This window comes from Bubalus bubalis, chromosome 2, assembly GCF_019923935.1.
Source record: "Bubalus bubalis isolate 160015118507 breed Murrah chromosome 2, NDDB_SH_1, whole genome shotgun sequence".
NCBI lineage: Eukaryota > Metazoa > Chordata > Mammalia > Artiodactyla > Bovidae > Bubalus > Bubalus bubalis.
In genome coordinates this window covers 3,621,302-3,634,160 of record NC_059158.1, presented here as the reverse complement: position 1 = coordinate 3,634,160, position 12,859 = coordinate 3,621,302, and the positions used below count along the sequence as shown (strand labels likewise).

General features: G+C 44.1%; 1 protein-coding gene across 2 annotated transcripts in view; it reads left to right on the top strand.

Annotated features, from left to right (window-relative positions):
- The window catches only part of F13A1 (coagulation factor XIII A chain), a 169,756-nt gene that overhangs the window by 52,687 nt on the left and 104,210 nt on the right, over window positions 1-12,859 (top strand). For both annotated transcript variants that reach the window (XM_025265357.3, XM_025265361.3), the window contains exons 5-6: window positions 9,486-9,604; window positions 11,794-11,901. In XM_025265357.3, the coding sequence (XP_025121142.2) occupies window positions 9,486-9,604; window positions 11,794-11,901 (227 nt within the window). The remainder of the gene's footprint in view (window positions 1-9,485; window positions 9,605-11,793; window positions 11,902-12,859) is intronic.

Sequence of the window (12,859 nt, the reverse complement as noted above, 5' to 3'; positions counted from 1 at the left end):
GGTTTCATTCCAGAGTTCACAGGCACAAAGGCATGCCCCTAGGGAGGTTGAATTGAACCGTTTTAGGAAGACGGTGGCTCTGGACCCTTCCAGAAATAAAGCGCAGATGCTGGAAATGCCAGTCCTGACTATACTCCAGGGGCTTTCCTGGTGGCTCAGTGGTAAAGAACCCACCTGCCAATGCAGGAGACATAAGAGATGTGAGTTTGATGGCAACCCACTCCAGTATTCTTGCCTCTAGAATCCCATGGACAGAGGAGCCTGGTGGGCTATTGTCCATGGGGTCGCAAAGAGTCAGACACAACTTAGTGATTGAGCCCAGGTGGGACAGTGGTAAAGAATCCTGCCGGTGCAGGAGACCCAAAAGATTTGAGTTCAATCCCTGGGTCAGGAAGATCCCCTGGAGTAGGAAATGGCAACCCACTCTAGTATTCTTGCCTAGAGAATGCCATGGACAGAGGAGCTTGGCAGGCTATAGTCCATGGGGTCGCCAAGTCGGACATGACTGAGCAATCTGAGCAGTAAATATACGCCAGTGTTTCCCAGATCCCATAGGTGGGAATCATCTGCCTAGAGCACAGCCTCAGGGGTCACCACCCCATATGATGTACTTGAGATGGAAAAACATATCATGATGACACCAATCTGGAGTCACAAGTGCTCCACAGAGAGGGTCACTCCCCGGAGCGCTGATGACACCCACCGGAAGGTCTTACCTCTTTATTTAGTGGCACTCAGCTTTTGTATAAAGGGGAGGGGAGTAAAAAGTGTCAGTCACTCAGTTGTGTCCAATCGTTTTCGACCCTGTGGACTACAGCCCGCCAGGCTCCTCTGTCCAAGGGATTTCCCAGGCAAGAATACTGGAAGGGAATTGCCATTCCCTTCTCCAGGAGATCATTCCAACCCAGGGATTGAACCTGGGTCTCCCGCATTGAAGGCAGATTCTTTACCATCTGAACCACCGGGAAAACCCCAAAAGTTGTTTCTAATTCTTTACTCAAAATCTCTCCTTTTACCAAAAAGGTGAGACATTTCGCCTTTTTGATGAGGTCAAATCACCATTGCTTCTAAAGGATCTCAAACAGAACCAGACTGTGACTTAAGCTGTTCAAGAGTCTCTTTGGAGATAAAATATGGGAGAGCATTCTAGCTCCACAGTTTTCTCTGATTCCTTTGCCAGGCTTGACTTTAACGACCTTAGAAATGGGGCTTGCTTTAACTTTAAAATCGCATGAAAATAACCAAAAGGAAATTTTCAGCCCAGGTGGTGATGAATAGCCCTCCTTCGCCTTCTGAGGTTAAACAGATACTAAAATCAATAGGCTTAGCATTCATTTTTACAAGTTTGTTATACATTCTTACTTTCTCTGGGTGGGGAGGCCAGTGGTAATTTCCACAGGGGCCAGAAATCAGCCCTAGAAGTGAGTCCTAGCAGTTCTCAGCTCACAATTTGCTTTTCTTAGCTTCCCTACTCCTCCCACTGGAGGAATTATAAAATCAAGGAGGCCGTTCTTCTTCACCCCTTGCCTCCCGGTGTCACCCAGGAGGAGAGGTGGTTCACAAGGCACGCTGAAGGTCTGCTCTGGGTAAAGTGCATGGAGGCGTTACACACTCAGCAGCGGCGCCGTCTTTCCCTTGGGTTTCACTGTTGGTTGCTGGTTGTTGGCCAGAGGTCGCTTAGGATCAGGAGGTTGTCAGCAGGTCCGTGGTGCCGCCATCCCAACTCTGCAGCCCTCTGGACCTGGTTTCTTCTATCAGCTCTCACACAGTTGAGAAGTGTAGTCCCCACGCTTGTGCGCACACACACACACACACACACACACACTCTACTTTCTCACAGTTCAGATTGTTGGTTGACTAGAACAGAGAATTGCTTGTCAGCTTGTTTTTTCTTTTAATAAAATAATAGTATCCTTCATTTTACTAAAGTGCAGAACCAATCTCTTCCCACCTCCATCATCGGATCTAGAAAACCTCACTACGCCTTTCAAACTAATAAAAAAAATTTTTTTAAACAAACAAAAACAACACCCCCCGAAACCAACAACATCTCAAGAGGCAAATGATTGAGTTTTCCTGTTTTTGTCAGCCTATCAAACACAGAGAGTTTTCCGGAGTTTCCATGGTGATGAGATTTTTTTTTTAATCCTAGCTTTGGACAACTATATTTTAAAGTGACAGATCTGAATAAAAAGAGAGGGAAGAAAGCTCTGCTTTCCACATTCAATCTTCCTTTAAAATCATAAATAAATTTAAAATGAAAATCGAGGCTCCGCATTTGATCCCCCTTCCTTGTTGTGGAGTCATGAGTATGACTGCCTGTTTTGAGGTGAGTTTTAATTCAGCGGCTGGAAGGAAATGGGTGGGCTACACTCAAGCTACAGAACTCCTTCCTATTTATGACTTGCCACCTAAATTTATGACTTCTCATCAACAATAAGCCAGAGCCCAAAAGTAAATCCTTCATTTTCTTGGACTTCTCTTTCACTCTCCGAGCCCTGGACATCCATCCCCGTCTCTCATTCTAGAGGTTGGCATTTATTTTGCCGTGTTCTCAGGCGCAGTGCGCCGGGCGCTGTGTAGACAGTGACTGGATCCCTTGGACTCAGTGTCATAGTCTATTTGGGGGGCAGCTTGGTATTCAAACCCTGGCTTCACCTCTCAGCTGCACAATGACCTTGGGAAAGATACTTTTCTTCTCTCTTCCTCAGTTTCCTCATCTGTAATGTGGGGAAAATACAGTGCCTTCCTCTGGGAGATAATATGAGGTGTTTTTAAAGAAACAATTTTACGTATTTATTTATTTGGCCCTGCTGGGTCTTTGCTGCTGCTCAGGCTTTTCCCTAGCTGTGGAGAGCGGGGCTCACTCCTCCTGGAGGTATGTGGGCTTCTCGGGGAGCGGCTTCTCTCGTTTCAGCTCCTGGGCTCTGAAGCACAGGCCCCGTCGTTGGGGTGCACAGTCTTAGCCACTCCGAGGCCTGAGGCCCATGGGATCTTCCTGGATCAGGGACTGAACTCACGTCTCCTGCATTGGCAGGTGGATTCTTTACCACTGAGCAACCAGGAAAGTCCTTACTATGAGTTTTAATAAGTCTGTTTTTGCACCACATTAGAAAGTTCCTGGCATGGAGTAAACACGGTCCACATACTTGTTCCAGAAATAATGAAATCACACAACAGAGTCAGTGGAGTGGGGCATGTCACTGCAGCATCCATAGGACACTACAGAACGAGGCTGCATCCCGCCCGTGCTGGAAGGACCGAGTAGGAGACTTAAAGAAGGGGGAAGAGTTATAATTGTATAAAGACATCTACTGATGATAAGGACATTGATAATAAAAAGAGCACACCATATTGTTCTTGAAGAAAAAGTAATGCAAAAAAACCCTGAACTTGTTAAGCTCTTCTTAAACAGGTAGTTTCATGTAAATGCAACCGTATTTTTAAAAATAACTTTTTTTTTCCCTCATGATGAAAGTCTTATTACAGGCACAAAAAATAATGAAAGCATAAAAAGAACTCAGAGATTTACAAGTCACTGTTACCATTTTGGTGCCCTTCCATCCATTTAATGTATTTTTGTATAGTTTTATTTTTGTGAGAGTGAGTGAAGTCACTCAGTCGTGTCTGACTCTTTTCAACCCCATGGACTGTAGCCTGCCAGGCTCCTCCATCCATGGGATTTTTGCAGGCAAGAATACTGGAGTGGGTTGCTATTTCTTTCTCCAGGGGATCTTCCCAACCCAGGGATCGAACTCAGGTCTCCTGCAATGCAGGCAGACTCTTTACCATCTGAGCCACCAGGGAAGCCAAGTTTTATATTTAATTGACCGTTAATTGAATACACTATTCTTGAAAATATACACATATGTATATATATAAAGGGGGCTTCCCTGGTGGCTCAGTGGTAAAGAATTCGCCTGCCAGCGCAGGAGACACCAGTTCAACCCCTGGGTGGGGAAGATCCCCTGGAGGAGCAGATGGCCACCAACTCCAATTTTCTTGCTGGGAAATCCCATGGACAGAGGAGCCTGGGGGGCTGCAGTCCACGGGGTCGCAAAAGAGGAGGACGCGACTGAGCAGCTAAACCAGCATCACCACAGTCGTTACAGAAATGCAAATTAAAACCATAATGACATATTGTCTCACAGCTGTTAGAATGGCCATCACCAAAAAGACAAAAGATAGCAAATATTTGCATGGGTATCATGTTTCTCTAACCCCTATATTTTCTATTAAGCTGTTAGTTCTACTTAGAGGCTTCCCTGGTGGCTCAAACAGTAAAGAATCTGCCTGCAATGTGGGAGACCTGGGTTCGATCCCTGGGTTGGGAGGATCCCCTGGAGAAGGAAAAGGCAACCCACTCCAGTATTCTGGCCATGGGGTTGCAAAGAGTCAGACATGACAGGAGACTCATTCAGATTCATCTATAAGTGAATCATTTCCTTTTTCTTTGGAGCAGGTGTGGAGAGAGCACTGAAGAAGCATCTACTTCTTAAGTCAGATGCTGTGTGTTTCCTGGTGCATTCATCCTATCAGGAAACTCAGTGTCTGCTTGTTGATTTTTTTTGTGATGTTCAGATTTACCAGTGGCATCAGAGTTATCGCTCTCATCCATCCAGTATGGAGTTCCCCATTAGCCTTTTAAAAATGGTTTTAGCCTGGATCCATCAGTTCATTAGGGATTGCAAGACGGCGATAGTCTCATCTCACACTCACTTTTGCATTTATTAGCATCAATGATTTCGGTGCCTTGAGGTAGTATTCATATAAGCAAGTCTAGATATGCGGCTCTTTCCTTATTTCTAAGTTCTAAGAATAATGGGTTGATTTGTAGCACCCTACAACGGTGACCAATACATTTTTAAAATCACCTTGAAACTATAAATATTAAAATATTCATGTATCCTAATCTTTTGCAGTGACTACTATTTTTGGTATTTTAATTGTCCCATTCTTGTCCAGTGGGAGTTTCTTTAAGTTGATTTCTGATTTTTTGGTCATGAGGCCTAGAATCTTTAACAGCCTTCTTGTTTTCTGGCAGGAAGAAGCATTTCAGGCTAGCCTTGTACATTTCCTGACCCAGACCTCCGATCATTTTTCTTAGGGAGCCCAGATACCTTTTAATGGGGAGGGGAGAGGAGGAGAATGGTACTCAGAGATCATAATCAGGCTCAAGGGCACTTGCTGCTATTACATTGGCTGTTTTTTCCAGTTCTTTTCAGTGGACAGAACTAAAAAATTGTGATTCTTTAAAGAGAAAATGCATCATGAGTTTTTATACTCTCTCTCTTTTTTTTTTTTTTGCTAAAATCCTTTTATTTTATATTTTCTTACAATGGATTTAAGTTTTTGATGGAAATAGGAAAATCTGTTAATAATAATGTTTGCTGGTGAAAAATCATAGTGTTAGTTGCTCAGTCATGGCTGACTCTTTGTAGCCTGCCAGGCTCCTCTGTCTATGGGATTCTCCAGGCAAGTATACTGGAGTGGGGAGCCATTCCCTTCTCCAGGGGATCTTCCCAACTCAGGAATTGAACCCAGGTCTCTTGCATAGCAGGCAGATTCTTTACAGTCTGAGCCACCGGGGAAGCAGTGAATGCAAAAATTAATTTATCAAAAGCACAACTGTATGGGAAAAATAATCAGCCTCTCCCTTCATATATATTCTTTCTTATTTTCTTTCTGTAACTTCCCAAAACAGAGATATTCAACAGTAGTTTAAAATGGCCATCTCCAACATTTAAATGAATCAAATTCTCCAATGAGTGAATAAAATTATGAGTAGTAACCTGAAACTCAGCTGAGTAAGGCACTTTGGAGCCTTAAGTGGGAATGTCTTCCAATTTCAGAGTGATATGTCCTCAATCTGTATCAATCATTTTAGTGAAAAATTAGAAAATAATTCTGGTGGAATGAGTTTCACCCCGCTACAAGATTAATAGATGCATTCACTGAAGTTCCTATTCTTCATTTGTGGACTGTGAAGAAATGAATGGTAGCTGGAAGATCCACGGGATTCTAGGTCCAGTAGCAGATGGAATGACAATATACCAGGACAAAATCACCTATATTTTGACTTACAAAGGCAGCAATAGCTTTAAATTTGTGACTTAATTGCAGACCAGCTGCACTACAACTTTTTCAAATGACAAAAATACAAAAAAAATGTGTGTTACAAAACTATCTCAGGAGAAGTTTCGTCTAACAAAAGAAACGCACTGAAAAGGCATCTTGCTCGAGAGAGGTCAGCTTGGGAAAGCCATTACCAAATCTAAACATCTTCTATTTCATACAAACTCTACTCATAAATAGTTCTGAGACTTATTTCTGGCTGAAAGTTTCAAAGGGTTTATTTGTCAAGAAAGAAATAGCTTAATTGACAAGGATGGATAGAATGAGTTCATACTCATCAAGACTTTTGCAGTGTTAGGGTACTAACAAACATCCTTTAATGGCAGAATGTGGTAATCATGGAATTAATTATTGCTAAAGTAGTTTTCAGATGAAAAAGGAGAAAAAAATCAAATTAAACTTGACACAACCTGACCAAACACGTGTCAATTTACAGTTTAAAGGTTATTTTACAAAATATCTACATTGACATAATAGGTTCCCCATAGCATTTTAAGATGAAAGTTCTTTTCATTTATCCTGGCAAGCTATAAATGAATAAATTACGCTGTTTAAAGACTTTTTTAATATGCTTTTTTTTTAATTAAATTTGCTGCTGCCATCTAGTCACAAAGTCGTATCTCTTTGCAACCCCATGAACTATAGCCCTCCAGGCTCCACTGTCCATGGGATTTTCCAGGCAAGAATACTAGAGAGGGTTGCTATTTCCTCCTCCAGGGGATCTTCCCAACTCAGGGATTGAAACCAAGTCTTCTGCATTGGCAGGTGGATTCTTTACCACTGAACCACCAGGAATGGCCTTATTAAATTTACTTATTCAATAAGTTCTTCTTTCTCTTGAGTCCCAAAGAGAAAAAGGAAAGATCTACCATTTAATAGATCAATAGAAGAAGTAAGCACACTGATAACAAAAAGCAGAGTTACGGTTCCCTGGGAGGGGTGGGAGGTCTGAGACAGGATTGGGAGGGAAGAATTACAGAGAGGAACAAGGAAACTTCTGGGGTGACATATATGTTTGTTGGGCTTCCCAGGTGCTGCTAGTGGTAAGGAACCCACCTGTCGATGCAGGAGACATAAGAGACAGTGGTTCAATCCCCAGATTGGGAGGATCCCCTGGAGAAGGGCCTGGCAACCCACTCCAGTATTCTTGCCTGGAAAATCCCTTGGACAGAGGAGCCTGGACAGCTACAGTCCATTGGATCACAAAGAGTAAGACACAACTGAAGCAACTTAGCACACACGTGTGCATATGTTTATTATTTCGGTTGTGAAGTCATATACTTCAAATGTGTGCAGTTTGTTGGACAGTCGTAAATATGTAAATGTGTGTATGTGTGTGTCAGTGCATGCGTGTATTAACAGTTCATGAGACCAGGCAAAGGTATCCAAGAGGCAAAGAACAGAAAGGAAGTTACAAGAAAGTGCTGGAGTACAAACCAGACCATGAAATCTCCAGAAGATTTGATCAAAGTTATAATACGGCCCAGAATGGGGTCCAAGCTGGTCGGATGGAGCAGCACGGGGCAAAGTTTAATATATACACAGGTCCCTGGGGACCTCGTTAATATGCAGATTCTGACTGGGTCTGAGCTGGGGCCTGAAACTGCATTCCTCACAAGGTTCCAGGTGGTGCTGACGCTGCTGGTCTTTCCACCATTCTGTGAACATCAGGGACTGGGACATTTGTTCTCAACTGTGGCTGCATATCAGACTCACTGGAGAGCTTAAAATTAACTCATTAGTTAATTAATTCACTTTTTAAAACCCTGATGCCTCAATCTCACTCCCGCTCCCAGAGATTCTGATCCGATTGATCTAGAGTTCAACTCAGGAATCTACAGTTTTTAAATCTACCCCAATGATTCTAATGTGCAACCTTGAATATTCATTGGAAGGACTAACACTGAAACTGAAGCTCCAATACTTTGGCCATCGGTGCAAAGAGCTGACTCATTGGAAAAGACCCTGATGCTGGGAAAGTTTGAAGGCAGGAGGTGAAGGGGTCAACAGAGGATGAGGTGATTGGATGGCATCACCATCTCAATGGGCATGAGTTTGAGCAAACTCCTGGAGATAGTGAAAACAGGGAAGCCTGGCGTGCTGTGGTCCATGGGGTCAGAGAGAGTCAGACACGACTGAGCAACTGAGCAACAACAACTCCAGAGGGATGGTTAAAAGCCTTACCAGGAAATGGGAAGGAAAGATCCCTGATAAAGTAGCAGAATGGCAAGGACGACCTGGGCCAGAGAAATGTGATGAGCCACGTCCCCGCTCAGAACTGAAACTGACCATTGCCAAGGCTGCATACTGACCTGAGTGGAACTTAGACCTGTGTGGTCCCCTGTGTGTTAAAGATGCTTTTGCTGCTTTCATGCCTGGCCTGGGAATAAGTACCAGACTGATGCCTCAGTAGGCAGATGGGGAGCAAGGTTTTCCTGAGATTAGAGCCTCAGGCAAGAAGAGTCCTTGTGGGCGTCCTGGTGGCTCAGTGGTAAAGAATCCACCTGCTAATGCAGGAGACATGGGTTCGATCCTTGATCCAGAAGGAATCCACTTGCTGCTGAGCAGCTAAGGCCAGGAGCCACACCTATTGAGCCTGTGCCCTAGAGCCCAGGAGGCACCACAAGAGAAGCCACCGCACTGAGAAGCCCTCTGATCACATCTAGAGAGAGGCACCCGCTCTCTACAACTAGAGAGAAGCCCACACAGCAATGGAGACCCAGCACAGCCAAAAATCAACAAACTAATTGTTTTAAAAAAAGATAAGAAAAGTCCTTGCAATGGAGGAAGATGATCAGAGAGGCCAATTGGACACACTCTTACCAACATGTGCACCAAGATTGTTCCTTGAAAGGAGACAATGCCCAGCCTCCCTCTTCTCCCCAATGGGCCACAAACCAGGCATGACCCACGATGCTCCAGCCTGCTAATATGTCCAGACTTGTTATAAAATCATCTCTAATTCTTTTAACGTTAATACTTTGGAAATTAGTTTTTTGATCCGTGTTACAGATTTTTATCTGCATTATAGAATTCTGATTCTGAAACCACTGATGCACCAGAATCCTAAAATGTTTCATGAGACTTATCAATTTAATTGTGCTACTTGGAACTTAGAGAGCCAACACTTGTCAGCATTTTATGACAAATGTCATTGTTTACAGACTGATCTTGGCCACTTCTGTTCACCATTGTTAAAATTACATATTGTGAAATGAGCTACCTTTAGTGAAACAAAAGCCTTTTTCCCATTTGGTTGAGTAATTGCAATTTATGATCAGAATAAACTTTCAAGTGTATAGAAACTTTCTGGTTTGGTTAATAGTCATTATGTTTAAATTCCAATGCAGAGGATGCTGTGTACCTGGATAATGAAAAAGAAAGAGAAGAGTACGTCCTGAATGACATCGGGGTTATTTTTTATGGAGACTTCAATGACATCAAGAGCAGAAGCTGGAGCTATGGTCAGGTGAGCCACTTAACATTTGTCATTGTCAAGGGCATCTTCACTCATGTTTTCAGTTCTGTGTATCACTGCAGGGTGGTGTGTGTCAATACTGGACAAGCACAGTTTCCTGCTTTTCAGGATCTGAGGCTCTAAGACAGCCTGGGTGCAGACTTAGAAGGTCACCTACATAATTTATCAGCTGAAATCACGTATTTCCGGTTATTACAATGTTACAGAGATCGGAGCCTGTGTGGTTGGCATGGCATTCCAGTGAGAAATGCTTTGGCACTCCAGAACAGTGAAATTCCATGAGCTCAGATTCTGGTATCCAACCTGCTTTCCTGCTGTTGTTGTGCTGTGCTCAATCACGTCCTTCTCTTCGTGACCCCATGGACTGTAGCCCACCAGGCTCCTCCAGGCAAGAATACTGAGCTGCCATTTGCTACTCCAGGGGGTTCTCCTGATCCAGGGATCAAACCTGTGTCTCCTATGTCTCCTGCTTAGGCAGACTGGTTCTATACCACTAATGCCACCTGAGCAGGCTCTCCATCCTGGTTGGTTCTAACGAACTCTTGAGAATCACACACCCACTATTCAGCTTTGCCCACCTGCATTTCTGACGTCCCACCAGGATAAGGATCAATGTCCTTCCCCTGTTTTGGGATCCTTGCCTGGCTCCCCAGTTCCAAGCCCTCCACTTCCTGAGTGACATACAACCTGTGACCATCGCTTATTGTCTGATGTCTTTGCCTTAGGTCCCTAATAATTCCTAACCTTTAGATGTGATTCTATTTACACCCCCAGTGTGACAACAGAGAGACAGAACTAACAAGGAACAAAAACTCATACAGTTGGGTAGCAAGGAGGCCTGGGAAAGGGTGCCAAGCATGATGGGGGCCCTTTGCCAGCACAGATAGACGCCCCGGAGCACACTTGCCGCTTATCTCTGCTCTCATTCAGAGTCCATTAATTTGGGTATTTCAGCCCAGTCAACCAGCCAGGCCAGCAGTTTGCAATGAGGCAGTGTAACTAGCTCTCTGACGATGTCTTTACCATTCCTGTTGACCGCTGTCATGCCCCACAGACACAGCTGAAAGACGCTGCCTCACACGAACCAGAGTAACGAGTTCTTTACGTACTGGAGAGCTAGTGCGATTACCCGTTCCTGCAGCCGTCACGTCAGTTTAGGATACACCGAGTTGGTTATTCTAATTGGATTTTAATCGAGAATTACATGGTAATCAGCCATGAAGACAGTGGTGTCTGTCCTGACCACTTGGGTGGATAACATACAAGGTTTCTGTATTCAGGGAAATTTCCTGTACAGTGAGGTGCAGTATGGGTATCATCTTCCAATTTTACCATTTTAAAAAACTATTTTTGCCTTTGCTCCTTTTTTGGAAAATTCTGGTGTTCTGTGTAGTTAGTTCTTTCTAAGAAATTGAACTGACTACCAGACTTGATAGTATAATCTTTCTCTAAACCTTCCTGACCTCTCTGACCCTGGAGTCCCCCTCGTCTCAGGAGAGAGGGAACCGTAGGCAGAGGCTCGCTGCGTGAGGTCTCCAGCTTTTCCTGGTGCACGCGCTGCAGACTTAAGTGCTGGACCTGAGAGCCATTTATTTCTGAGACGCACAAGCACTCATATTACTTTTGAGGTCTTGAGACTCTGGCCTGACTATGGTTCATCCCAGTGAATGGTTCATCCCACTGCCTAATATCCCAAGAATCAAGATATAGGAGAGATCCTCTGAATTAACCCTACAATGAACCCTACAATTTTCTAAAGAACATCAAGCCAGTTCTTGATTCTATTCCCCTTTTTTTTGGCCCCACAGCCTGGCATGTGAGATATTAGTTCCTCACAGGGGTTGAACTTGCACCCTTTACACTGGAAGCATGGAGTTTTACTCACTGGATTGCCAGGGAAGTCCCAGTTCATGATCCTTGAGCACAGCAGCTCGAGAGTAGTTCTATTTATAGTTCTAGCTAGCTTTTAAGTTCTTATCCATTTTACTGAAAGATAAAAGAAGCTGTCTCTTTCCTTCCACCTTAAATATTTCACGCTAAAGATCATGAGTGATTTCCATACAGGAAATACACATTTCTAAACATTAGGCTGTGGTCTCATTTTATTTTTTGGCAGAGAATGAATGTCTTATTTGCAGATTGGACATTAAGTAGTTTCTCATTTTTTTTCCCCCAAATAGTTTGAGGATAGCATCCTTGACGCTTGCCTGTTTGTGATGGACAAAGCGAATATGGACCTTACCGGCAGAGGGAATCCCATCAAAGTCAGCCGTGTTGGGTCTGCCATGGTAAGAACAACTACTGATGACTAAAATCGACTAGATATGTCATTTGCCTCCATGTGGGTGTCAGTTCAGTAAGAGCTGTTGAAATGGTGACTTACACTCAATAAAGTTTTCCTTGGAAGAGTCTGTAATTCCCCGAGCTTGTCATATGCCATGAAACTAAATTCTTGTCTCAGTACTGTATGTGGTTTTGGCTTCAGACAAATGCTAATAGGTGACATGATAGTACAGCCCACTTATTCTTAAGCATCTTGGCCTGGGGAGTGAGAGGGACCATGACGAAATGTCAGTAACTGTAATCAATTGATCAATCAATCGATTGGTCAAACACCAAGAAACAGCAAAACACACACACACACACACACACACACACTGTAAAGCCTAATTTATCTCCATTCACACCCACAGTAAGAGTGAAGAAATAAATGACTAACGCTAATTCTATTCCAACGATACCCCACCATAGGGCTGTGCATTGACAGTTTATGAAATGGGTGTTGATTCTTCAGAGTAAACGCATGAGATAGGGGGGAAGGGCTGGCGTTCCTCATGCCATTTTGCAAGTTAGAAAGCGGTGTGCTGACAGTTTGGCAGTGACGAAGCCTCAGTCCTCAGCTGGATCCCAGGTTGGCTGACTCCAGACCTTGGCATTTTCCACCTTCCTTGCTGGTCTCGGCAGGAGATCCTGAAGCATCTTTGAGAACACACAGACCCTGCACTGGAACCGCTTCCTGAGGGAGGAGACACTACTCTCATGGGCCAGGAGGCTGGGAGTCCGGGGTGGGCGGCGGATTGAATGTGTTGTCTAGGTCCTGGGCAGCCCTGGACTGTACTGACGTGTGGGACACACATATCCCGCCCATGGTGCATGAAAGCGAGTCACGTGTGTCAGACACAAGCAGCGTGTGCACGTGCGCTCAGTCGCTTCAGTCCTGTCCCACTGTTTGCGACACTACGGACT